Source organism: Phyllosticta citriasiana (assembly GCF_038021145.1).
Source record: "Phyllosticta citriasiana strain CBS 120426 chromosome Unknown IWZ02scaffold_4, whole genome shotgun sequence".
In the NCBI taxonomy this organism is placed as follows: Eukaryota; Fungi; Ascomycota; class Dothideomycetes; order Botryosphaeriales; family Phyllostictaceae; genus Phyllosticta; species Phyllosticta citriasiana.
Genome location: NW_027117281.1, coordinates 1740221 through 1762557, shown reverse-complemented (window position 1 = coordinate 1762557; position 22337 = coordinate 1740221). Strand labels below are relative to the sequence as shown.

Sequence of the window (22337 nt, the reverse complement as noted above, 5' to 3'; positions counted from 1 at the left end):
AGCGAAGCTGCCGAAAAGGTTGCTGCTGCGGAAGCTAACGCCAAGACGCTTGAGGAAGCGCTCGAGGTCGAGAGGTCCTCTAGGATCGCCCTTGAGACCAAGCTTGCCACCATCGAAAAGGATGCCGCCGACAAGCTTCAGGAGGTTGTTGAAACCTTGAACAAGACTCAGGAGGACAAAACTAGGTTGACGGCTGAAGCCTCGGCCTTAGAGGATACCATCAAGTCATCTCAGCAAGACTTGGCCCAAAAGGCCGCCGACATTGAGGTTCTGCAAAAGGACTTCGCAGAGTCACAGGCCAAGTCTGCCGAGCTGTCCACCAGCCTCGAGGAAATCAAGCAAAAGGCCATGGATGACTTGGAGCGCGTCAAGGCAGACAATAGCGCCTTTGCCGAGAAGCTCAAGCTGTGGGAAGAAGAGTCCGCCGAGAACGCTCGTCGCGCTGATGAAGAGCGTGCCGCTTTTGCTGAGAGGTACGCTGCTCTTCAGGAGCAGTCCAAGACGCACTCGTCCGAATCCGAAGGCCTCCTCAAGCAGCGTGTCGATGAGCTGGAGCAAGAAAGGACTTCTGCGGCCGCCGACCTCGCCGCCCACCAAGACAAGATTGCGAGCATGGAGAAGGAAATGGCCGAGAAGCTTGCTCAGCACCAGGAAGACTTCAAGGTCCAGATTGAAGCCTTTGAGCAGAAGAAGTCGGAACTGGATGCTGAAAAGGAGGCTCTCAACGCTGCGGTTGTTAAGCTACAAGAAAGATGTGAGACTCTTGAGAGAGACGCGGCCGACAAGGCCGCCGCTGTCGAAGACGGGACTGCGAGCCTCAAGAGGCACAGCCTCCAATTCGACACTGAAAAGGCCTCTCTGCAGACCGCCATCCAGACCCTGCAGGACAAGATTGCTTCGCTCGAGCAAGAAAAGGAGGATAGTGCCCGTGGTGCTCTCGAGGAGGCGGAGAAACTGAAGGTCCAGCTGGCTCAATTGGAAGAGGACAAGTCTGCCACAGACTCGACTATTTCCTCGCTCCAAATGAAGATTACGACGCTTCAGCAAGATGCCGCTGATGGTGCTCGCGGAGTTGAGGAAACATCTGGACTTGAGCAGCGCGTCCAGGAAATGGAGCTCGAAAAGTCATCAATGGAAGCGACCATTGCCGCCCTGCAAGACAAGATTGTCTCGCTCCAGCAGCAGACGGCCGACACCGACCGCGGTCTCGACGCCGAGGTCGAAACGCTTAGGCAGCAACTTGCCACGATTGAGCAGGACAAGGCCGCAATCGTGAGCCAAGCCGAGGAAAATGCCGAGAAGTACGCCGCTGCTCTTCAACAGCACCAGGACGACTACAATGCACTCCTTGCCAAGCACAAGGCCGAATTTCAGAAGAACCAAGAACTGCGCGAGAGGATTTCGACTGAAATCGAAAGCGAAATCTCCAACAACGAAGTGCTCCCAGCCCTGCAGGACCGCATCAAGGAGCTCGAGCAAAGCCGCGCTGATGAAATCGACGACATGGAATCCGAGCTGCAATCCAAGACTGCTCAGATTGGCGAACTCGTGGATCGTATCGAGGGAATCACTCGGGAGCTTGAGGGCAAGAAGCTGGAAATTAGCAATGCGGCTGCCACCATCGACTTCAACCAAAAGGCAAACAAGGACATCCAAGCCCAGTTTGAGGAGGAAATTCAAGAAATCTGCCGCGTCTACAACGAGCAGCTCGAAGGCAGCGCACAGCTCACGCTTGAGCGCGAGCAGGAGATTGAGACACTCAAGCAGAGCGTCGAAACCCTCCATGCCAACCTTGATGAGGCTCAAAAGGGCCCTGACGCCTGGGAAGTGCGCCAGGAGTTCGAGGACCGTATCTCGAGACTCGAGTCTCGCGTGACTGCTCTGATCGAAGAGAAGGAGGTGCTCGAGAAGCAGCTAGACACTGCCCGTCGGGCGAATGAGGAGGACGGCGACCTCATTCCTCAGCTCCAGGACGAGATTGACCAGCTTCACGAGGAAATTGACAAGCTTCACCAAGAAAGGGATCTCCTCGAGGGCCAGCTCGCTGTTGAAAGCAACAAGGCCAAGCAGGCCGAGAAGGACCACGCCAAGGTTGTCAAGGGCCTTCAGGACAAGATTTCGGATGCTGAATACCGCTTGGCCGACAAGCTCGCCGAGAAGGACGCCGAAATGTCACGGATGAACCAGGAGCTCAACGCTCGCCGCCAGTCCATTGCCGATGCCATGCCTCAGCTGCACGAGTTCCAGGATACTCACCGCAAGCTCGAAGAGACGACCAGGGAGCTAGAGGAGAAGAGTCGCCAAGTCGAAGGCCTCATGCAGACGCTCCGTGTTCTGGACCAAACCCACGAAGAACGCGACGGCCACCACGCGTCCGGTCTTGTCAAGATGAGACAAGAGCTCGAGACGGAGCTGCACAGCACTCGCGTCAAGCTCGAGGATGAGATTGTCAAGCTCAAGGCGCTCAACCAGGATCTCACCGATAGGAACGAGGATCTGGAGCACCAAAAGGCCGCGAAGCAAGACGCGCTTCGTCACTTGGAGTCTCAACTCCAGGAGCTCCGCCAGCAGATGGAGCAGAGGTACGTGGAGCTCCCGATGACTTGTCTCTGGATCTGAGGCTAATGACCATCACAGTCAAGACGAGCACAACCACCTCCTCGAAAAGCTCTGGAACGAACACGCGAAGGAGCGCAACTCGTCGGAGCAGACGCTGAGCCAGATTCACGAGCAGGAGAGGGATGCGCTCAAGGCGCGTCTGGAGCATGAGCATAACGAGGTTGTCTCCTCTCTCGAGACTGAAATTGCGCGCATCAAAAAGCAGCACAACGAGACTGATAGGCTCTACCAGCAGGCTCTCGACGAGGCCCTGAAAGAAGAAAGGGCCAAGATCGCCGAGTCGCAAGCCATTCGCGAGCAACACCTCAAGAGCGAAGCCCAGAGCGCCTCGCAGGCCACCATCGACAAGCTCTCGGAGCTGCTGGACAGCGCAAAGGCCGAGGTCAACGAGCAATTTGGCCAGGTCAAGAAGGCGGAGGCTGAGATTGGTCGCCTCAACGTCGAGATTGACCGCCTACAGGTCGAAATCGCGGGCTCGCGCGAGAGCCCTCGCGTCGCCGAGCTCATCAAAGAGTGCGAGACGTACAAGCAGCACATCATCGAGCTCGAGTCGGAGCTCGCGTCATACCGCCAGAATGGCGGCGCGCCGCCCCAGTACTCTCGCCCCAGCAGCGAGACGTTTGAGGGCATTTTGGGAGGGGCCGAAAAGAACTCCGCCGGACAGGTGCGTTCGAGTGAGACCCGCAGGTCGTCTGCATACATGGTCAGCTCTCCTTTGTCTTCAGCGAGCACTTGTTTTGATCCCAGCTCCCTGCCCTCGCCCAAGTCGTCGCCAAAAGAGTCGCACCACAAGCACAACAAAATGTCGTCCTTGTCGTCGGCCATGACGTTGACGCCGCCCTCCCCCGACACCACTGCTTTTGCGTGCAAGTGCTGCGAAGACTTCTACGTGGCGGCCATGGGGCTAACATCCGGCCTTGTGCCGAGCACATAATAGATCGCGGGCATTCGTGAACAGGTCCGTCAGCTCGAGCAGCTCAATGACGAGCTCATCGGCCAGAACAAGGACGTCGGGGCCTTTATCCGCAACCAGGGCTTCAAGCGGGGTCCGGTCGTCTCGACGAATGCGATCCCCGAGCCTGCCGTGTCACCGGCGCCGGCCAAGACGCTGGAGCAGGTCAAGCACGATTCGTTTACCGGGGGACTTTGAAAGGAGTCGCGGAGGATGGCTTCATGACGGGGAGAAATGGCCTCATGAGATGACAAGATGACGAAGGCAACGACGGCTCTTACGGTCTCGAAATGAAAGAAACGAAACGCAACGGATGGGAGGACTGAAGCGAGACTAGAAAGGGAACAAGAAGACGACAAACGAAAAACACTTACAGTAACGGATTAATTTTTCCTCTTTTCCTCTCCTTGGATGGGGATCACCTAGACTCGTCGTCTTGCAACCGCGATTGCTCGAGAGCATGCAAATGGAGGAGGTAAATTGAGAAGGAACGACCGGGGCCGGGCCATAAGGTGACGTCTTGGTCTTATTGTTGCTCTCCTTGTAGTAGCGCTGTAATTATGTGCATGTATTGCTGTTGTTACTCTTTTGTTCTTGCACACACATCCAGACACACACACACACACACACACACACACACACACACACACACACAAACACAATTGAGTCATGCGCGTATAAAGCAACGGCGGCATGTATCTGCTTTTACCTCAGCTCGTTGTATCAAGTGGTCAGGTCACGTCAGGTCACGTCCGTCATGGACATGGACATGGAGCCTATCTTTTTCCCTGTGTTTTTTTAGTTTGGGGGTTTCCTGTACGAGTGCATAGTTTGCGTATTCGTTGAGAGGGAAAGTAGAACGTGTGTGCATTGTATGCTTTTGGTCTTGAAAGATCGGTGATAGTGATGGAAGCATTGTAGGTGTTGAGACAAATGATGGGTCATGGCACTACATTGTATGTGGGTAGCTAGATAGATCCAAAGAAGGGGCTTGCTTTCATTCACTGGTGTGATTGGAGATTTGCAGCCACAGCTGTACCTATGGAGGAGTGTGTAGTTCTTTCCACACCGCGGGCCGCAGTGAGGGGGAAGAAAAGACTAGTCGTTCTTTGAGGGTTGCTGAGAGGTGATGAGGGTTTATGGCTTTCTTCGAGGTCTGGGTGAAGGTGAAAAATCTTGTTTGCTTGTTGCGCTGGTTGGGGGGACGTTGCTGTGCGTGTGCGTCTTGCTCACCTCCCTTTGATGTTTTCAAGGTGATCCGTCGTGTTCATGGGCAGAAGGACACTGACTGGGCTGCAGACTTTGACGGACTGAGGCATGGATGAAGCCAATGACCGAACCGGACGGGACACACCTCCAAAACAAGTCGAGAATGCTGTTCGAATGTCGTCAATATAGCGGTAAGGTTTTCCGGAACGCCTGCAAATTCAATCATGCCAGCTCTGCCTACTTCGCCGTATAACCCCTGCGCGCGCATCAAGTCAGCACTCACTACTCACACCAAAAGCTTGTGTAGGAAACCAAAGGCTTTCATCCAACTTACCCATCAACGACAATCCCCTGCCCAACGACATAGCTAGCCAACGGGCTCGCCAAAAACACGGCCGCATCCGCCACCTCCTCCGGCAACGCCAATCTCGCAGCCGGGACGTTCTCGTCCACAATCTTCCCCACCACAGCCTCCATCTGCGGACTGGCATGGATAAGCGGGCTATCATAGTAGCCCGAGCAAACGGCATTGATCCGTACGCCTTGCGCCGCATACAGCACGGCCTCCGTCTTGACCAGTCCCAGCAGCGCATGCCTGCCGGCGACGTACGCGCCCGCGGCCACAAACGGCGGCGACGCGACGACGCCGTGCACCGAGTTCATGTGCACGATGGCGCCGCGGCCGTAGCGCGCGCTCCGCGGTTCCTGCGCCAGCATGACGCGCAGCGCCGCGCGCTGCCAGAGCCAGGCCTGCGTCACGCTGGCGCCGACGTAGGCGGAGAAGTCGGCGGCCGACGTGTCCGGGCTGCCGCCCAGGGGCCCGCCGAAGCCGGATTCGTGGATCAAGAAGTCGAGGCGGCCGAAGTGGGTCGAGGCGTGTTGGACGGCTGCTTCGATGGAGGTTTCGTCGGCGGAAGGGACGGGGAGGGTCAGGATGGCGGGCGAGGGGATGGCGTGGGTGGTTGAGAGGACTGAGGCGGTGGTTTCGAGCCCGCTTGTGTCGACGTCGCTGAGGGCGAAGTTCTTGACGCCGTGGGCGGCGAGGGAGTAGGCGATTGTCTGGCCGAGACCTGCTTGCCGGTCAGTGTTGGTTAGCTTGGTTGAGCGTTGCGAGAATGGACACCAAAAGACGACATGGCACTTTGAGTAAGTGTCTATCTGTCTTTCTGTCTGTCTATCTGTCTGTCTGATTGTGGTGCTGACCTGAGCCTGCGTTCGTCACGAATGCCACGCCCTCGAGTATTGGTGCCATGGTTTTCCGATTCTTGATGCTGTGGATCCTCTTGCTCTTTCCTCGTGATGCTGTCCAATCCCTCAATTGCCTGCCGGTCTGCCGTGAGAGTTGAATACGTATGTCTCCGCTAGTATAACTGCAACTACAGCTACTCTGGCGCCTTCTTGTAAGCCAGCCATCAAGTCTCTCCCCGCAGATCGGCGATTAATGACTCGCCCGCGTCGGGCACCGTGAAGATAGCTACCATTTACGGGAAAACAACAAAAGACTATCTGCTGCGGAAATATGTATAGAGGAGGCTGTTACGTCGGGTTGGTAGGTCTTGTTGGTCTTGTTGGTGGTGGATGTGGAGGATTGGCCGCCGGGGTGAGGTTCTCGGACCGTGGATATCCATCCGTGCAGCCGATCAGCAGTCAGCCAACTGGTCAGCTACTACAAGCTTTCGCGCGGGCCGGACCTGGGGAAACTCTGGTAGTAGCAAAAGCATGGAAAGATGTTATTCTGAAGAAGGCAGGAAAGGGATATGTCGTTTTCTCCATCTTGTCTGCCTGTGCATTCAGGTACCATCTATCCCAAACTCTTTTGAGCTCCATCCCATCGTCATCTCAGGCGTGCTCAACTCATTGACACAAGCAGGGAATACCAGAAATCTAAGAATCTTTGAGAAAAAGGTAGGATTCGTGGTGATGGAATAAGCAAGTCGTGCCATGCTCCATCTAACGCTCCTGAAGTTCATCATCGTAGTCCATGTCGTCTGGCACAACATACATATGGTTGATGCTTTCTCAACCCCTCATGCCATGCTGGTTACCGAGGACGCATCCAAATCCATTCCAACACAGAATCCAATCCATTCAGCCGTGTCCATTTGTCCGTCCGTCCGTCCGTCGCTGGGGGTATATCATCTCTCTCTCCACACACAAACACACACACACACACACACACACACACATTCTCTCTTCCTCCCGACCTCATATGATCTCGTCTGTCAGTCCGCTCCACGCACTTCTCCGCAGCGCGTCCCTTCACATGACGGTGCAGGGCAGGAAACAGCAGGTGCACTCGCCGTCGCCGCAGGGGCAGCTGAGGCAGCCCGTCTTGATTGGTTTGGCGATGGGCTTTGCGATCGAGGAGGCGCTGCTGGACGAGGAAGACGAGGTCGAGCCGGGCATGTTTGTTTGCGCGTTTGTATGGTCTCTCTTTTGATGTTGAGGTTGGAGGGAGCAGCTTGGGCGAGAGGTGAGGTGGGTAGGTCGTGGTTGTGCGGTATAGAGCTGAGCTGAGCAGATTAAAGCTGAGTAGTGCGACGATGCTGGCTTGGTGGCGCGAAGAGGTGGAGTCGGTCGAGAAGTCGAGCAGCGTGGAAGAGGTTGAAGCGTTGACGGAGGTAGACTCGCAGTCAGGTAGATAGGTAGGTAGGAGTGGCAGTACTGCAGAGTAAGCAGAGAGAATAGCACGCGCGAGAGAAGGCTGAATGCGGAGGGGATATTGTTATAGTAGTTCCAGGGCGAGTCAATGATGCGGTGGAAAACAAGGCGGGCGGCGTCCATCATGACGTACCTAGCGCGCGGTCCGGGTCCCTGGGGGGCAGACCGGACCGGACGGCTTAGGTCTGGTCGTCCACACTCCAGCCCAGCTTGGCCCTTCACCACGACACCATCCTCTCTCTATCCTTTGCATTCCTACAGCCACCATCATCACGCCCTGCTCACGTTCATATACGATTTGGCCCCCTCCTACGCCCTCCACGTATCACGCACTGTCGCCACCGCGCTGCACCCCGACGCCGTCACCGTGTACCTCCTGTTGTCGCCCGTCTCCCACGTGATGCTGCCGCTCGTCTCCTCTCGAACGTACTTGTACTCAAACGACGTGCCCACCGGCAGGCTCACCGTCACGTACCACAGCGGATTGCTGCTCGTGTACCGGCTGGCCGACAGCGCCACGGCGTCGTCCGTGTCCCACGACCCCAGCGCCGCGATGCTGCCTGCCAGGAAAATGTTTTGACCGTAGGCCGTCGTCGCCGTGAGGTCGAACGTCACAGCGATGGCCGTGGGCGTTGCGCAGCCCGTCGTCGTCGTTGTGCGTGTCGTTGTCCCAGTGGCCGTTGTTCGCGTTGTCGTTGCGGTGTTGGTGGCCGTGCCTGTCGGGACTATCGTCGTCGGCCACACCGTGTTGGTCGCAGTGCTATATGTCCCAATGGCGCTGCTGGGTCCGCACGCCGATGGGACGTCGTTGGCGCCCTGCTCGCCCCAGGACGCAGGGACGATTGAGTTGCGGCGCGCAATGGCAGTCAGGAAGGCGGCAAAGCTCCACGTTAGATCGTACGCCGACAGTGGCGAGCCGGTATTCCTGTCAAACTGCTCGGCCATTGCGCCACTAGACGGCGTGTATCTTTCTACGACGGCAAGATAGCCGTCTGCGTATGCCGCCACGGCGCTTGTCAGGTCGGAAAAAGTGCTTGTGCCGGCCGCGTACGTGCCGATGGCTGCAGAGGAGTAAATGTCCTGCCAGAAAGCCAGGTCGACCGATGTGATAGTGATGGACCCAACCTGCGCCCACTGGTAGATGGCATCGTACAGTTGCTCGGCCGCAGCCAGCGTGCAGAGGTACCTAGGACTGTTAGTGACCAATTTCAGGGGCGAAGCACCACTGATCTCACCAGGGGTTTCCGTTATAATACACGTCCTCAGAGTAGCGCCCAACAGCAACAGCATTGCCCGCCGCAATGCCCGAGTTGATCGAATAGACACTGCGGAACGAATCGGTAACGGCCTTATGGTTCGCCAGCGCCCTCGGTGAGCATGGCTGGAACGTCGTGTCCTCGCAGTCCGCAGTGGGATCAAAGGTGTGAATGGACGCCAGTATGGAATTCGTGTCTTTGCCGGTGCGTCCATTGTTCGTATTGATGTTGGACACGACATAGTTTCCGTTCCAAAAGCTCTGCAGGAAGCACAGGAGCTGCGGCGCCTGTGAGTCACAGTAGCTGCACGAGGATCCCACTTGCGAGGCAAAGCTGCTGCCTTCGACGAGGGCTCGATGCTGCACGGCGATGGTGAAGAAGGACGACCCGCTGACTTCTTCCCTGTGGCATCGTTAGTTGTCTTTCATTCTCAGGGGCGGCTTACTTACCACAAGTCGAATCCAGTCTGGTTCCAGTACTGAGCAACGTAGGAAAGATCGTTCCTGACGACTGGCCAAACAATGTTCGTGGCAGCATCAGTATAACCACGGTCAATCAGCCAACGACCAAACGCGATCATGGCTGTGGCGCGCAAAGCGGGTCCATCGCGCTGCGGACGACCCCAGGAGCCTGTAAAGGCTGTCTCGTCTGCATTGAATTTCGGCTCAGCGAGACCAGCGCCATCGGAAAGACTCCCAGACGGATTCGACACCGTCTGAAGGTAGGCCTGTGAGGAAATGTACTCCTCAATCTTGGTCAAGAGCGCGCTGTCGCCGGACGTGATGAACTGGTCGACGAGGGCCTTGAACACGAGCCCCGCGTCTCGCGTCCAGGTGTAAAAGTCTGTATGAGGCGTCAGTTTTGATACAACCAGGAGGCAATGATTGTTGACATACAGTCTGGATTGCTTTTCGAAGGACTCGCAATAACAATGCCCGAGGCCGCTCCAGCAACATCCGTGCCGTCCGAGCCAATATTTTGGAGGATATTGGTGTACGCAACGGCGCTTTCGGACGCGATCCAGGCTTCCAGCGTGTCTTGTCGCCTGATATTGGTTGTGGAAGGTAGGCCGTGGGTCGCGTCCGGCAGGATGCTTCCGACGAGCCCAACCAGGGCAATAAGTCTGGACGAGATCATGTTTTCGGTTGTGTTTCAAATTGCCGCTGACCTGTTGGTGCTCATGGCATCCGGGCCAGCACTCTGCTTATATCTTCTCCACAATGGGCGCAGAACTGGGGCATGACTGGCTCGGCTCGGTTGGCTGGCTGGCTGACTGGCTGGCTGGCTGGGTGAACGAGCGCAGCAGCAGCAGCGTGATCCCATGTGTGCTGCCACAGCATCGACGTTATGGCCGAAAGACTCGCGATGCTGCATGTGTCGTGCTGTCGTGCAGTCTTTGCATTCCGATCCTGCATCTGGTTGGTCGAACCGGAGCGATGCTCTACACAGGGAAGGTAGGAAACCTGTCGGCAAGTCCGGCGGGGAAAAAAAGAAGGGGGGGGTGGGGGGGTGGGGCAAAAGAGCATTTACTGGGATACATCAAGACAGGGGCTCGACTGATGACGAGCAGCAGCAGCAGAACACACACATGGGTTGGCGGGAAGGAAGAGCCTCTCGCTGCTGTTTTTTCACAGGGCCTTAATGGCGTTTGATTGGTGGCAGCGCCTCGCCAGCCTGTGTTCTCGCCAGATCATGCGGTGCCGTGCGGGGTACCTTGCAGTAGGCTGGCACATAGGCCCAGCTGGACCTCGAGTTGAGAAAGTATTGCACTATGTATGTATTTATTGGATTTGCCTGTGCTTTGTGCCTAGGCCTGGCTCCTTCTCCGAGAGTCCAAGTCCACGTCGGGGCCTCCTCAGGTTATGAAATAAGAGGTGCAAGGGGCAATGCTGCCTCCGTAAAAGCAAGTATTGATTGATTGATTGATGGTGGCCATTGAGTTGGCAAGATTGTGGCGTCTTTACTGAAAAAACATGGACCTACTCCATCCCCTCGAGGCTAAAAGGCCCATGAGCGATTTTGTCGTTGTTCGACTAGCGGCGGCGCATCGTCCTCGTATAGCTTTTGGCACAGCAATTTTTTCGGCCGTTTCCATTGTGCGTCAAGATCCAGTCCGACTGGCATATTCACATGCTGAACATATCATCATCAGATTGAGGTCAAGCGATTGGTAAGGGGGCGTGGTCAATGGCGATTCATGTCGTCGGACGGTGCTGCGGAAGAAGCTCAAGACAGCTAGACTGGAGTCGCGCGTGAATGCTCCACTCCACATCGAATCATCAAGGTCGTGTTCATCTCCGCGTGATGTGACGATCCTTGGAGAGGATTGAGCTGGCAAAATTTCATTAGACCGGATCTTTGGTCAGTAGGAAGGGAACCTCTGGAGGGAGAAAAGAGGGGAATCGTTGAGGCACAAGGAAATCGGCAGCTAGCATGGTCCAGTTCGTTGATGTTGATGTTGATGTTGATTGCTGAAACTAAGCTGCGCAGTATCAAGATTCCAGGTGCTGGTTGAGATACTGGCGCAGCGGGTGGTCAAACCTGGGTCTAGCTGCATTGGTGAACGGCAGCTTCTTCGGCGCCAGTGTGAGAGCGAAACACAGTCTCTAGGCGCAACTGTGGTAATGGCCGCCGAATGCTCCTTGACGTGGACGTATCACTTCTTCGATGCCTCTTTGCCGGTTAGACTTCTTGCTGCTGTCGATCTCTCGCCGCCCGGCTTTTTCCTCTGGCCCACCCAGGCTTTGGGAGCCACCTCTTTCGCTTCACGGGCTCATCCAATTTGCTTTCCTCCAGCTCTTCAGAATAACTTGGTGACACCGCGCCCTCACTGTCCGGTGAATCGGCTCGTCCGCAGGGAGAAAGAATCCTGCTACCTTTCGACTTTTCTTGCGCCTCCCCCTTGTCATCGTCTAAGTTTTGTTCCCCAACGACTGTTCTATATCTCTTCGAAGTTGGCGCCGCGAGGAACGTAAAGAACCATTTGATACCCCTCCACGCCTCTTTGCACCTCTCTTTCCAAAACTCGTGGCCCCTGTCTGTGTTCAAGCTGCCGATCAGAAGGAAGAAGGGTATGCACACACAGGCCAACACAGCTCCAAACTGCCAATATTCTGGCTTCGTCGACATGTTGGTCATACCGAAGACGCTCGTCGTGAACGTTAGCGGCAGGAAGAAAATGTTCACAAGTGTCAACAGCTTGACATTGTGGCCCTGGAGAATGGTGATGCCGGACAGTTCGACGCTTTTGCGAGACTCAAGAACGGACGTGCCGGAGAAGAGCTGGTCACGCAAGTCTCGAATCTCGAGGCGTCTTTCGTTATTTTCTTGGACCTGGGACCGCAGGTGGCGCACCTCTCGCTCCAGGTGTTTCCGGAGCGCGTACGTTCGTCTTCGGAAGTTGTCGTTGCGCGGTAAAGCTTCGTCCACGAGCGGCCATATGGACTTGTGTTTTCCATCCCACACATCATCTGTGAAGGTGTCCTCGTACGCATCAATCATCGCCTTTATGCTATCATTGATGGCGCCAAACGTCTGGTGGGCCCAAAAGTATCCTCGGGTATACGTGAATTTATCGTCCTCAAATAGTCGCTCATCCCTTAAGACTGCGTCGAAGATCGTGTCAGCTGGCGGCGTGATCATCTTCGTAATTTGTCTGTAGATTTCCTCGTATCGTTTGCGGGCGTCTCGGAATTCCATGAGAACCGTTGCAAGGAAGGCTTCCGGTCCGTTGACGTAGTGTTTGGTCGAGTCGTGGGCATCGGAGCTTCCCATCCAGTCCGGATATGCCTGAATGTTCAAGACGACCCATGGCGAAAAGGGATCGTACACGAATCCTGTTCTTGACTTGGTGCTTTTCCGCCTTGAAGTATTTCGAATCGACTTGATGGGCTCGCCAACGAGGGAAAGCGCTACGACCGAGCTGCAACGCGCGAGGGATAGGTGTTTTTCTTCATGCGTTGCACCCTTGTCGTGACTCTGCCAGGGCATTGGCGACCTGTCCTCTCCAATGATGGTGTAGTACTTGAAACTAAAAGTAAAGGTGCGCTGGTGCCGCGGGTCGCCCGAAAATGGCCGGTGGGGGCTTGCCTGTTGCACGGTCAATTCTGTGGACAATTTTCGGCATCGCCTACCAGAGGGTGAGGGTGCAAGAGAAGGCCATACCGAAGAGGAATCCGAGTCAATTAACCGGCCAAACAGCTCATCCATATCGAACCACTCATTCATGGCAAAATGAAGAGCAGCAAAGGCCAACGGGCTTGGCTCCTGTGCAATACTTGATCATTTTACTTTAGCTGCGCCCAAATTGAGTGCAGGTCAGGCTTACATTATTCTTCCGACAGCACCGACATCCTCTTCGTCCGTGTTCATGTCCTGCCTTCTGGTAAGTGGAAGCGCCCTCAAGTATTGTTTAAGAGGGTGAGCAACTCACCTTGATTGCGCTCCACAATGCCAACGCTTTTGGCGGAGCCTCGTCGTCGTACTCTGCATCTTCATTGTCCAGTCTTACAGGCGATCCATCAACTCCGACGTCAAAGACCGAGTAGCTCGAGATATGACCTCTCTCTTCGCGGGTTGGCTTTTGGAACAGGACGGGTTGCAAAAGTCGACCTTCAGTGACGACGTCTTCCAAAATGATCTTTCCGGAACTATCCCAATCATAGGATCTCAGATGGGTACGTAGATCATCTTCAGTCAGAGCTTTCTTCGGCAAAGGCGTGCGAACCTTGTGTGGAGTGGCTTAGCTGCGGAGCATAGAATAGAGCAGGATACCCACGACACCGCCGGCTGGTCCATGCTTCATAGACAGGTACCTACATAGAATGTTTCGTCATCCTCATCATCGCTGTCCACGGAGATGGCTGAGGATTGCATCAAAGATTGAAGTCCAGTACCCTGGCGCCTCGGATCAACCCAAGCGATGGTCGACTGCTTGCCGCCATCGCTGAAAGTGGGAGAAATTGGGCTCGTTTGATCGCCGTTCTTCGAGTCGGCTCGTTGTTGTAGCGCATTGTAGACACGCTGCTCAAGGGCAAGAAACTTCTCCCTCTGCTCATCCAGCTGCCTGATCAGGTCTTCAACGCTCATGTCGGCCAGACTCCCCAGGCTCTGCGTCCGTGGTGGTGGACGCTGAATTTGTCAGAGCGTTCCGCCAACTTGCGCAGAACGCTCGCAGACAGCGTATCGCGCGCGCGCGCCTGTCCGGACAAGACCACGATGGTTTTGTTATCGGCTCCTCGCTCCCGAAAGGATCGTGCCGTAGTACCGGTAGTGGGAGCGCATTCCATTAAGACACGAAGAGATTCGGCTCTTCATGTTTCAGGTGCGTTGGCCGATGAACCACGGCTAGAAAGTGGAGAAGCGGTGAGAATGGTTGGCCTTTGCCACCTAGAACCTGTCGATTGTCGACAAAGTCTTCTGCATTGCATGTCCGAGATTTTGTTGGTTTGTGGCGCTCTTGAAACACGATCCAATTCGTTGGGACGGCTCTAAACTTTTTTAAAACATCCAACGGCTGCGCTGTTTTGTTAGTTGGTTAGATCTTTGATGGCGGCATTTGGTAAGGTGTCGTGGTGCGATGCAAGAGACAGCAAGGGGTCTGCTCTTTAGGGCTGATTCACCGAGCCACGACCGAACCAGCTTGGTGCTAGAGGTTGTGGCACTTTCTGCAATCGATTCCGAATGGTCTCCATCATTTGTTGGTTGAAGTGCTTGACGCCTCTTGATACCGTGACTTTCAGTAGCTGATTGCTTCCTGTCGATATCGATCAAGTCTATGGATTCATTCTATTGCCTGCATCGATTTCCAGTTGGTGTGCCAAGGACTCTGGCAACGAACAAGTCTTTGGCTCCACAGTGGCACGGGCGAGTTTCTTGCAGCTCTGAGAGCGCTTCGACAGAAAACTCTAAAAGATCCGCGGGCTGTCCAGTGTCTTTGCCATGCAGAGCGTCCCCGTTCGCTACTCTTACCAACCGTCTACAACGGGGAGTGCGCAAAAGTTCGTACAAAGAGGACGTAAGGAGCCCGTGTTCGCGGCTGACCGGGAACTGGTATTCCCCACAAGCTGTCCGAGAGAAGCTGGGTGTCTGGATTCTAGACATTTTCTGCCACGTGCTGACCAGCACAACACCAACATAGGCGCAGATCAACACCAACCGGGTGGTATCAACACTGGTGAATACGATCCCAAGATCTGATCGTCCCTGTTGGCCGTGCTATGACTTGACCGCATTACATTTCCGTCGGTGAAAGGTCAGCTGCGTGTGCAAGTGGATGCTAGGCCAAGTTTTGCCAGATACGTCTTGGTGTTGGCACTGCAAGGCCTTACAGCAAGAGACGCTCACCGAGTCAGGGCGGCTTCCGGTCAAGCTGAAGATAGAATCAATGCCAGACGTGGCATTTAATACACCCTGGGAAAGTCCCTCTCAAGACTGCGACAAAGGCGAGAGTGACAGTTGCACCGGCCATTTGGTTGATAGGACTACAATTTATGTTACGGGCAGGAGTCTCCTAGCTGCGCTTGCGTCTGAAAGGGAGGCAGCCCCGTGGAGGAAAACACATGCCTCAAGAGCACTGGTGCGACGCAGTCCTCCAGTAAAGCAGATGGTAGATGAGATTTCTAAGATTGTTCTTGAATTAAAATCTCGGGTGGACCGTTTCCAACTATTTGAAGTCCAGGATAGAAGAACTTGTCGAAAGAGAAGCGGCCCAGAATCTTCTATGTCTTCACAATCACCAGAGTTGCTTTGAATGCCGACAGCAGCTTCATCCTTTGACCTTCATCTTTTTCAAAAAGACGCGGAAGTGTGTGCAATGAAAAGGCAACTGTCGTGGCCAAAGGTCATCGCTTGAGTTACTTCTTCTCCTCTTCCTTTGGAGGCTCCGGCTTGGGATCAGGAAGTTTGAACTAAGTGATTGTCAGCGTCTTTCCTGAATTCGGCAGAGAACAAGCACTTACACTTTCTGGTTGCTTGTCATCACCAGGACCCACTTGCTCCCATGCAGCGCTGCCACCCTGATTATAGTTTTAGTTTGAGCACCTATGAAGTTGCGGTTGACCTACCCTAAAGTTCCGGTATGCCTGCGTCATCTCCAGGGGCTCGACAACGATTCTCTTCTTCTCCTCATCATAGCGAATCTCAGTGTATCCGGTCATTGGGAAGTCCTTCCTCAATGGATGTCCGTCGAAGCCGTAGTCCGTCATGATTCTTCTCAGGTCTGGATGGCCTACGAAGAAGACACCAAACAAGTCATAAACCTCCCTCTCATACCAATTGGCACCGTCGTATAAGCCGCAAAGACTGGGAACGGGCGTGGCTTCATCGGCGTAGGTCTTGACCCGGATGCGGGCGTTGTGGCGGACGGAGAGCAGGTTGTACACGACTTCGAAACGCTGGTCCTTGGTAGGATAATCAACAGCAGTGATGTCACAAATCTGGGTATATTCGGCGGCAGTGTGGTACTTCAGGAAAGAAAAGACGGGAATGACGCCGGAGGGTGGGATGTAAATGACCAATTCATCCTTCCACACGGAAAACCTGGCCGGGTTAACAACGGCTACGCAGCAGTCTGGCATGCTCACTGTTGGATGTATTTCGGCAGGCACGACATGAGATATTGACCATATTTGTGAAGTGCCTCGCCCTTCTCCTGGTACTTGTCGGCAGGGTTGACGATGGGCCGGTGGAGTTCGCCTGGATCGGAGCGCTCAGCGCTCTGGAGCACGGGTTAGCTCACAAGCCACTGCGCGTGGGAATTCCCCGGTGTACCCTCATGTTTGGGACATTGTCGAAATCGGCCTCAACCGGCTTCGCGCGCCAGAGGGTCGTGGTGAAGCTCCGAGCAGCGTTGGCCCGAACGCAGGAGCCGGCGGAGCGCAGCGCAGCGCCCAATTGGCGGCTGCTGTAGAGTCGCAGGCTCATGGCAGATGAAGTAGATGCAGGGAGCAGCCGCTCGGTGCTCAAAAGGTGAACGAGGCAAAGTCAACGGACAATTGAGCTTGAAGGTCAATGGTACAGTAGGCGTGGCTGCTGGTGTCGAAGTCATCACGTATTGCCGCAGCTCGATTGGCCCCGACAAGGCTTAGCGTCTTGGCACTGCAGCTTTGCTGTGACGGGTCGACGTTCCTGGCCGCCTTCAGTCGCCTCTCTCCACCCGCCTACCTCTCTGCCCCTTCTTCACGACTCTCCTCAACGGTTATCGGCCGGCGTTCTTCTGCTTGACTTCACTTACCTCCTATCCTGTACATCGTATCCAGCCCGTCGCAGCGCCCTCGTCTACCGCCGCCTCACGTCCTCCTGTGCAACGACTTCCGCTCAGGTTCCATCACCACAACCACCATGTCTCGCTCGCAGATAGATCAGTTCATCGACGATGAAGAGGAGGAGGTTTGCCCTCTCTGCGTCGAAGAGTTCGATCTCTCGGACCGCAACTTCAAGCCGTGTCCTTGCGGATACCAGGTAAGCTTGGCCTTGCGACTGCGATCGACTTTTGCGCTCCGCCATGCTAATTTGATCGCGTTGCAGATATGCCAGTTCTGCTATAATAACATTAAAACTACTATGAACGGACTCTGCCCCGCATGCCGCCGCCCATATGACGATAAGAGCATCGAGTGGAAGGTCATAAGTCCTGAAGAGTGAGGCGCCCGTTTGTGCTGCCCCCGCCACGCTATCCTCTAACATGGCACAGGATGGCCAACTACAAGGCTGATCTCGCTCAACAAGCCAAGAAGAAGGCCGCTCAGCGTCAAAAGGAAGCCCAGAAGCGCGAAGCAGATTCCCTCAGCCGCAAGCATCTCGCCGGTCTGCGCGTCGTCCAGAAAAACCTAGTCTATGTCACTGGTCTAAACCCAACAACGAGAGAAGACAAACTACTGGAGGCTCTACGGGGCGATGCATACTTTGGCCAGTATGGCAAAATTGTGAAAATTGTCGTCAGCAAGGCTAAGGACACATCGCATCCACAACAAACAGTCGGGGTCTACGTCACCTTTGCTCGCAAGGAAGACGCAGCCACTTGTATAGCAGCGGTCGATGGTTCCGTAAACGGCGACCGGGTCCTCAGGTAAGTTGGCGATCTTTGATGATTGGCGACTTCTAATGGAATTCCAGGGCTCAGTACGGCACTACCAAGTATTGTTCCGCTTACCTTCGCAACGAACAGTGCAACAATCGCAACTGCATGTTTCTACACGAGCCCGGCGAAGCAAACGACAGCTTTACACGACAGGATCTGTCTTCCATGAATGTGATTTCTACGCAGAATCCGTCACAGTCCCACGCGCCAGCCGCGACAGCTCATCTCCCACAACCTCCGCCGCAACAAGCACCGCAGCCAATCGCCTCTGCCACGCAAATGGGAAGACAAGACAGCCAAGGATCTCACAGCCCTCTAGATGGTCCGGCTTTGCCATCCCACGCTAGTTGGGCGAATAAGCCCCCGCTTAGCGCGCAAGCACGTCGCACGAGTCAGGGCAACACCGACTCGGGAGCCAGCCCGAGAGACACCCACGCATTGCCTGCACCACAAACCGAGAGCAAAACGAACTCGAAGAAATCCAACAAAACCAAAGAAAGCTCTCCGCCTGCTGTCGAATCTTCCCAAGAACCTGCCGAATCATCGACACAGCCTCGTGAGGAATCGAAACGCCCGAAGCCGCATCCGCTGCACTTGATTTTGAAGAACCTTTCAGATGGATTGGAATGGTCTCCAGACTGGTCCGTATTCAACGCGCTCGACAACCAGGTGGTGCAAACTATTCCCTGCTTGTTCGACTTGAATGGTGCCGATCGAAGAAAGCTTTTGAAAGAGAAGGCGGCTGCAACTGAGAGACAGAAGCTGCAGGAGACCCAAGCACTGCAGGAAGCTGCTGCTGTGGCGGCCGCTGCTGCCGCTGCGCAAGAGCAAGAAGAGCAGCCGACTGGATCTGGAAGTCTGCAGCTTGGAGGTGAGCCAGAAGAACAGGCGGATGTCCGGTCAGGTTCCCACTCTGCTATCCAGCCGCCGCAGCAGCCACTCGGAAGCTCGAGTCTTGGTCTTGGCCAGAATCTTGGTCTTCCTGATGAGATGACGAACCTCAATTTGAATGGCCGCAACGGCCTAACAACACAGCAGCAGCAGCAGCTTCTACTTCAACAATTCAAGTCGACCAACACCGGAACTGCCAACATCTTCCACGGGCCCCAATCCCAGCATCTCCAAGGAGGCATGCAGGGTGCCAATGCAGGAAATCATGCGCGCCAGGCCTCGAGATTCACCTTCGCCAATGACAGCCATACTGCTACTTCGAATGTTAAGCCTGTCGCAAATGCCAAACTCATGAGCCAACAATCATCGATGATGCCGAACAATCACTTCAGCCAGATTTCTCAGCACCAGCCCCTCGGCAACCAATTCTACACGAGCAGTGTCCAGGGACCTCCCCCTGGTTTGAAGACGACGGGGACTCCTCCGGTCAGTGGAGGTGGAATGTTTGGCCAAGGACACGGCTTCGCGACCAGTGGGCTCGGATATGGCGCCAACGCGATGGGGAGGAATGCTCAAGAAGAAGCAATGAGGGAGCTCCTCCGGGGACGAGGCGGTAATGCTGGCGTCAGCCAGGTGCATGATTCTGGCAAGCGTGAGTTAATGTTCCCTTCTTTCTTGCATCAAAATCCCACGGCGACTTCCACGCCCAGCCCAGCCCCTGGCCTTCTGAACTTCCCCTATGGACCTCAGCCTGGCACTTACCAGGAATCTGGTTCTCAGAAGCAGAAGAAAAAGGGGAAGAAGCACAGACATGCTAACACTTCCTCCTCTGGAGGTGGTGTAGTCGATGTTGCGGACCCGAGTATCTTGCAGGCAAGGTTGCATCAGGGCGGAGGTATGGTCGGTCAGGGTTTGTACGCGGGCCAGGGTCAAGGTGGGTTTTCCTCCGTCTACAACGGCGGATTCGGCAGATGGTAGTCCTTTGCGACGACTCTCCCTTGCTATCACGATTCTGTCTTCTTTCCTTTTCCCTTGCTTCGTTCGCAGGATGCTATGGCGTTTTATGGTGGGCTAGCGATGCATTGGCTCGTATCTTGCCGGCCGGCATTACGATGGCCTAAGGCGTTTTCGTGGCGGATCGGGGTCTCGTGTCCAAAGCTGGCAAAAACGGTCGGCACACGCCTCATGGTTGGGGGTTTTTTTTTTTTTTTTTTTTTTTTTGGCATCCGAGCTTTTCATTTTGCCTCATTGAGCTTACGGGCGATGCGTCGCTACCTTCTATAGGTCCGACTGCATATGTTTCTCTTCGTCTTCGTCATGGCCATCCTATGTACGTAAAATTCCCCTTTCCAAGCCATTTTCACATGGCGAAGTCGCTCACGACATAATCAGACACTTTTGATGGCTTTTCACTCTCTTGTCCTCTTGGCCGTGACGAAGACGAATGAGACTGCTGACATGTTGCCCCTTATTTGATTTCGGCCACCCAATCCTCTGTACAAGCGCTTTACCTGCTTTTCATCCGTCCGTTGCTCAGGACATGTGCTGACTAGATAGCAGTAAGCGAACAGGATTCCTTGTCCCAAAGCATCGATGCTTTGGTCAATGAACCTGACGTACAGACGTCTGCACTCCCAGCGGCCGAGCTAAGCTACCTCTTCAACCAACCGCGGCGGGCCACTCCCACGGTCCCACCAGGCCTTCCAGCCCCGACAAGTCGAGTAGGGACGCCATCCAGTGCTTCGATAAGGCCACCTCCTGGTATCTCCACACCTATCGCGCCCGCTGTCCCTGACCTTCCGACTTCCCGTGTGTCCACACCATCGAGGACCAACAAGGACTCAGCAGAACGTAGTAAGGCCACTGATAACATTGGACTTGACGCCTCAAAGACGCCAACTATCGAAAGGCCAGATACAGCTAAGGTGATTGCAACCAAGACGAATGACACGCCAACACCGAGGTCTGAGTCTGGTACCAACGCTCAGAAAGGAGAGCGTGGACTCACTGACGTCTCCAACAACGGTAAAGAGGCAAAGAATGGAAAGGGAACCAGCTCCAAGGTCCAAAGCCCAGCAAATGAGGCCCTTGTGATGACAGCTGAGAACGAAGATTCTGCTGGACCCAAACATGGCCAAGTCTCGCTTACGGGGTCCAAGGATGAAAAGCAAAGCGCCGAGTCCTACAAGATTGAGCAAAAGGCTGGTATCTCGACTGCGAAACGTCAACATCCGGGGATGCTACACATTCCAAAGAAGGATCCTGTGATTCAAGAGCGTGAGCCTTCATCGGCTGGTACTGAAGGCGCTACAAAAAACCCCCGAGCAGTCAGCCTCACATCAATTTCGACGTCTCGACCCGCAACTCCGACCGGTACGGCAGCTGGATCTCCTCTTAAGCGTACAGGTCCTTCAATCATGCGCATTACCAATACTCCAAAGATGGAGAGTCCGCCAACCGTGAGCGCATCCGCTCCAGTGAGCGCCGTTCCCAACCTTGGTGTGGCGAGTATCCGATCTCGACAGCCCAGCCTTGCGTCAATCAACCAGGCACCTGGTACACCTTTGAGCGAATTCATTTCCGATGCGGCGTCGATGACGTCGGCCTCGGCCTCTATATCCAGGACCAACTCGCCGCCTCCTGGTGGACGCGTCGGATCTGCACCTGCTCGCATAAAGACCAAGAGCCAGGCAAAGAAGGAAAGACAAGAAAAGGCCAAGCAGATGGCTGAGCAAGAAATCGGGATGACCATGGAATCTCGTGCACCGAGCGAGGAGCCCATCGTTCAAGAAGGCATACAAACAAGGAAGAGGAAAGAAAAGAAGGAGAAGAAGAAGTCTATGAAGACGACGACCAAGTCCACACCGACGGACACTCCTACCGGTACGCCCGTTCCTGACGAGGGAGATCAGAGCTCCGTTGTGGAAACAATCAGCCAAGACGTGGAAAGGTCCAAGGAAGAGGTGGAGGGGAGGAGGGCCCCTCAGCCGCTGACATCATCCCAAATCGTCGCCAAGTTGCTCTCCACTGGTGAGATCACGCATGAGCAGATTGAGAACATGTTCAAGAGCTTTCCGCAAGGTCCCAACGAACGCCATGTTACGCTCCAGGATGCCCCCAACCGAGGTCGGGAATACGAGCTTTCAGACGAAGGCGCGCGAGCCGTTTTCGAAGACAGCGAGGCGCAACGCCTGGGCGGAGAGGATGGTCGAATCAGTAGCCGCGTCCTCATTTCTGGCTCCGGGCGTATCATCCGCTGCCTGAGCAAGTCCGAAGAGGACCGGTACCTTCAAGTCGAATCGCGTCTCCGTTCCGCAGAGCCGCCTAACAAGTGGACGCCCACCAAGGAACCCGTCTTTGACATCGAGGCAATTATGCGCGACCTCTGCGTCCAAGATGTTCTCGAGCGGCAGTTCTTTTCTCGCCGCCAGCAACGACCTGGCTCCTCTGCTGCTGCGTCCGCCGCCGGCGTTGCCGATAGTACCGCGGCCCAGCTCGCCCTCGACGAAGCCGCCAACTATAATGACGAGTTCATTGTGCCCAGCGACCCGGCTGACTCTTCAACCTCGTCCATCGCAGATGATGCCCTGCCGGTCAAGAAGGCCCGCCACGCCGTCGAAACCCAAAAGCAACACGCGGCCGCACGTCTGGCGTCTACTCCGCGGGGTGT

General features: G+C 55.1%; 6 protein-coding genes across 6 annotated transcripts; 1 reads left to right on the top strand and 5 right to left on the bottom strand.

Annotated features, from left to right (window-relative positions):
- Positions 1 to 2731: 2731 nt before the first annotated feature.
- On the bottom strand, positions 2732 to 3718 carry IWZ02DRAFT_214488 (uncharacterized protein). Its single transcript, XM_066762730.1, has one exon. The coding sequence runs from the start codon at positions 3442 to 3444 to the stop codon at positions 2845 to 2847; it is 600 nt and encodes a 199-aa protein (XP_066624764.1). The 5' UTR covers positions 3445 to 3718; the 3' UTR covers positions 2732 to 2844.
- Positions 3719 to 5017: 1299 nt separating this feature from the next.
- Positions 5018 to 6382, bottom strand: IWZ02DRAFT_516351 (oxidoreductase; the record flags this gene model as incomplete). The annotated part of the gene is made up of 3 exons (XM_066770677.1): positions 5984 to 6382; positions 5115 to 5850; positions 5018 to 5036 (listed from the first exon to the last, which is right to left on the bottom strand). The coding sequence occupies exons 1-3, from the start codon at positions 6030 to 6032 to the stop codon at positions 5018 to 5020; spliced, it is 804 nt and encodes a 267-aa protein (XP_066624763.1). The 5' UTR covers positions 6033 to 6382.
- Positions 6383 to 7750: 1368 nt separating this feature from the next.
- On the bottom strand, positions 7751 to 9834 carry IWZ02DRAFT_374432 (glucoamylase precursor; the record flags this gene model as incomplete). Its single annotated transcript, XM_066764757.1, has 4 exons — positions 7751 to 8627; positions 8677 to 9099; positions 9147 to 9540; positions 9594 to 9834. The coding sequence occupies 4 exons, from the start codon at positions 9832 to 9834 to the stop codon at positions 7751 to 7753; spliced, it is 1935 nt and encodes a 644-aa protein (XP_066624762.1).
- Positions 9835 to 11379: 1545 nt separating this feature from the next.
- Positions 11380 to 13785, bottom strand: IWZ02DRAFT_489166 (uncharacterized protein; the record flags this gene model as incomplete). Its single annotated transcript, XM_066769539.1, has 5 exons — positions 11380 to 12786; positions 12862 to 12973; positions 13025 to 13071; positions 13130 to 13423; positions 13516 to 13785. 5 exons carry the CDS (start codon positions 13783 to 13785, stop codon positions 11380 to 11382), a joined length of 2130 nt encoding a protein of 709 aa, XP_066624761.1.
- Positions 13786 to 15551: 1766 nt separating this feature from the next.
- Positions 15552 to 16620, bottom strand: IWZ02DRAFT_373631 (NADH dehydrogenase iron-sulfur protein 3 mitochondrial precursor; the record flags this gene model as incomplete). Its single annotated transcript, XM_066764715.1, has 5 exons — positions 15552 to 15605; positions 15657 to 15713; positions 15762 to 16236; positions 16281 to 16414; positions 16468 to 16620. The coding sequence occupies 5 exons, from the start codon at positions 16618 to 16620 to the stop codon at positions 15552 to 15554; spliced, it is 873 nt and encodes a 290-aa protein (XP_066624760.1).
- Positions 16621 to 16846: 226 nt separating this feature from the next.
- Positions 16847 to 19812, top strand: IWZ02DRAFT_447226 (uncharacterized protein). Its single transcript, XM_066767273.1, has 4 exons — positions 16847 to 17157; positions 17224 to 17336; positions 17390 to 17764; positions 17812 to 19812. The coding sequence occupies exons 1-4, from the start codon at positions 17038 to 17040 to the stop codon at positions 19643 to 19645; spliced, it is 2442 nt and encodes an 813-aa protein (XP_066624759.1). The 5' UTR covers positions 16847 to 17037; the 3' UTR covers positions 19646 to 19812.
- Positions 19813 to 22337: the final 2525 nt, after the last annotated feature.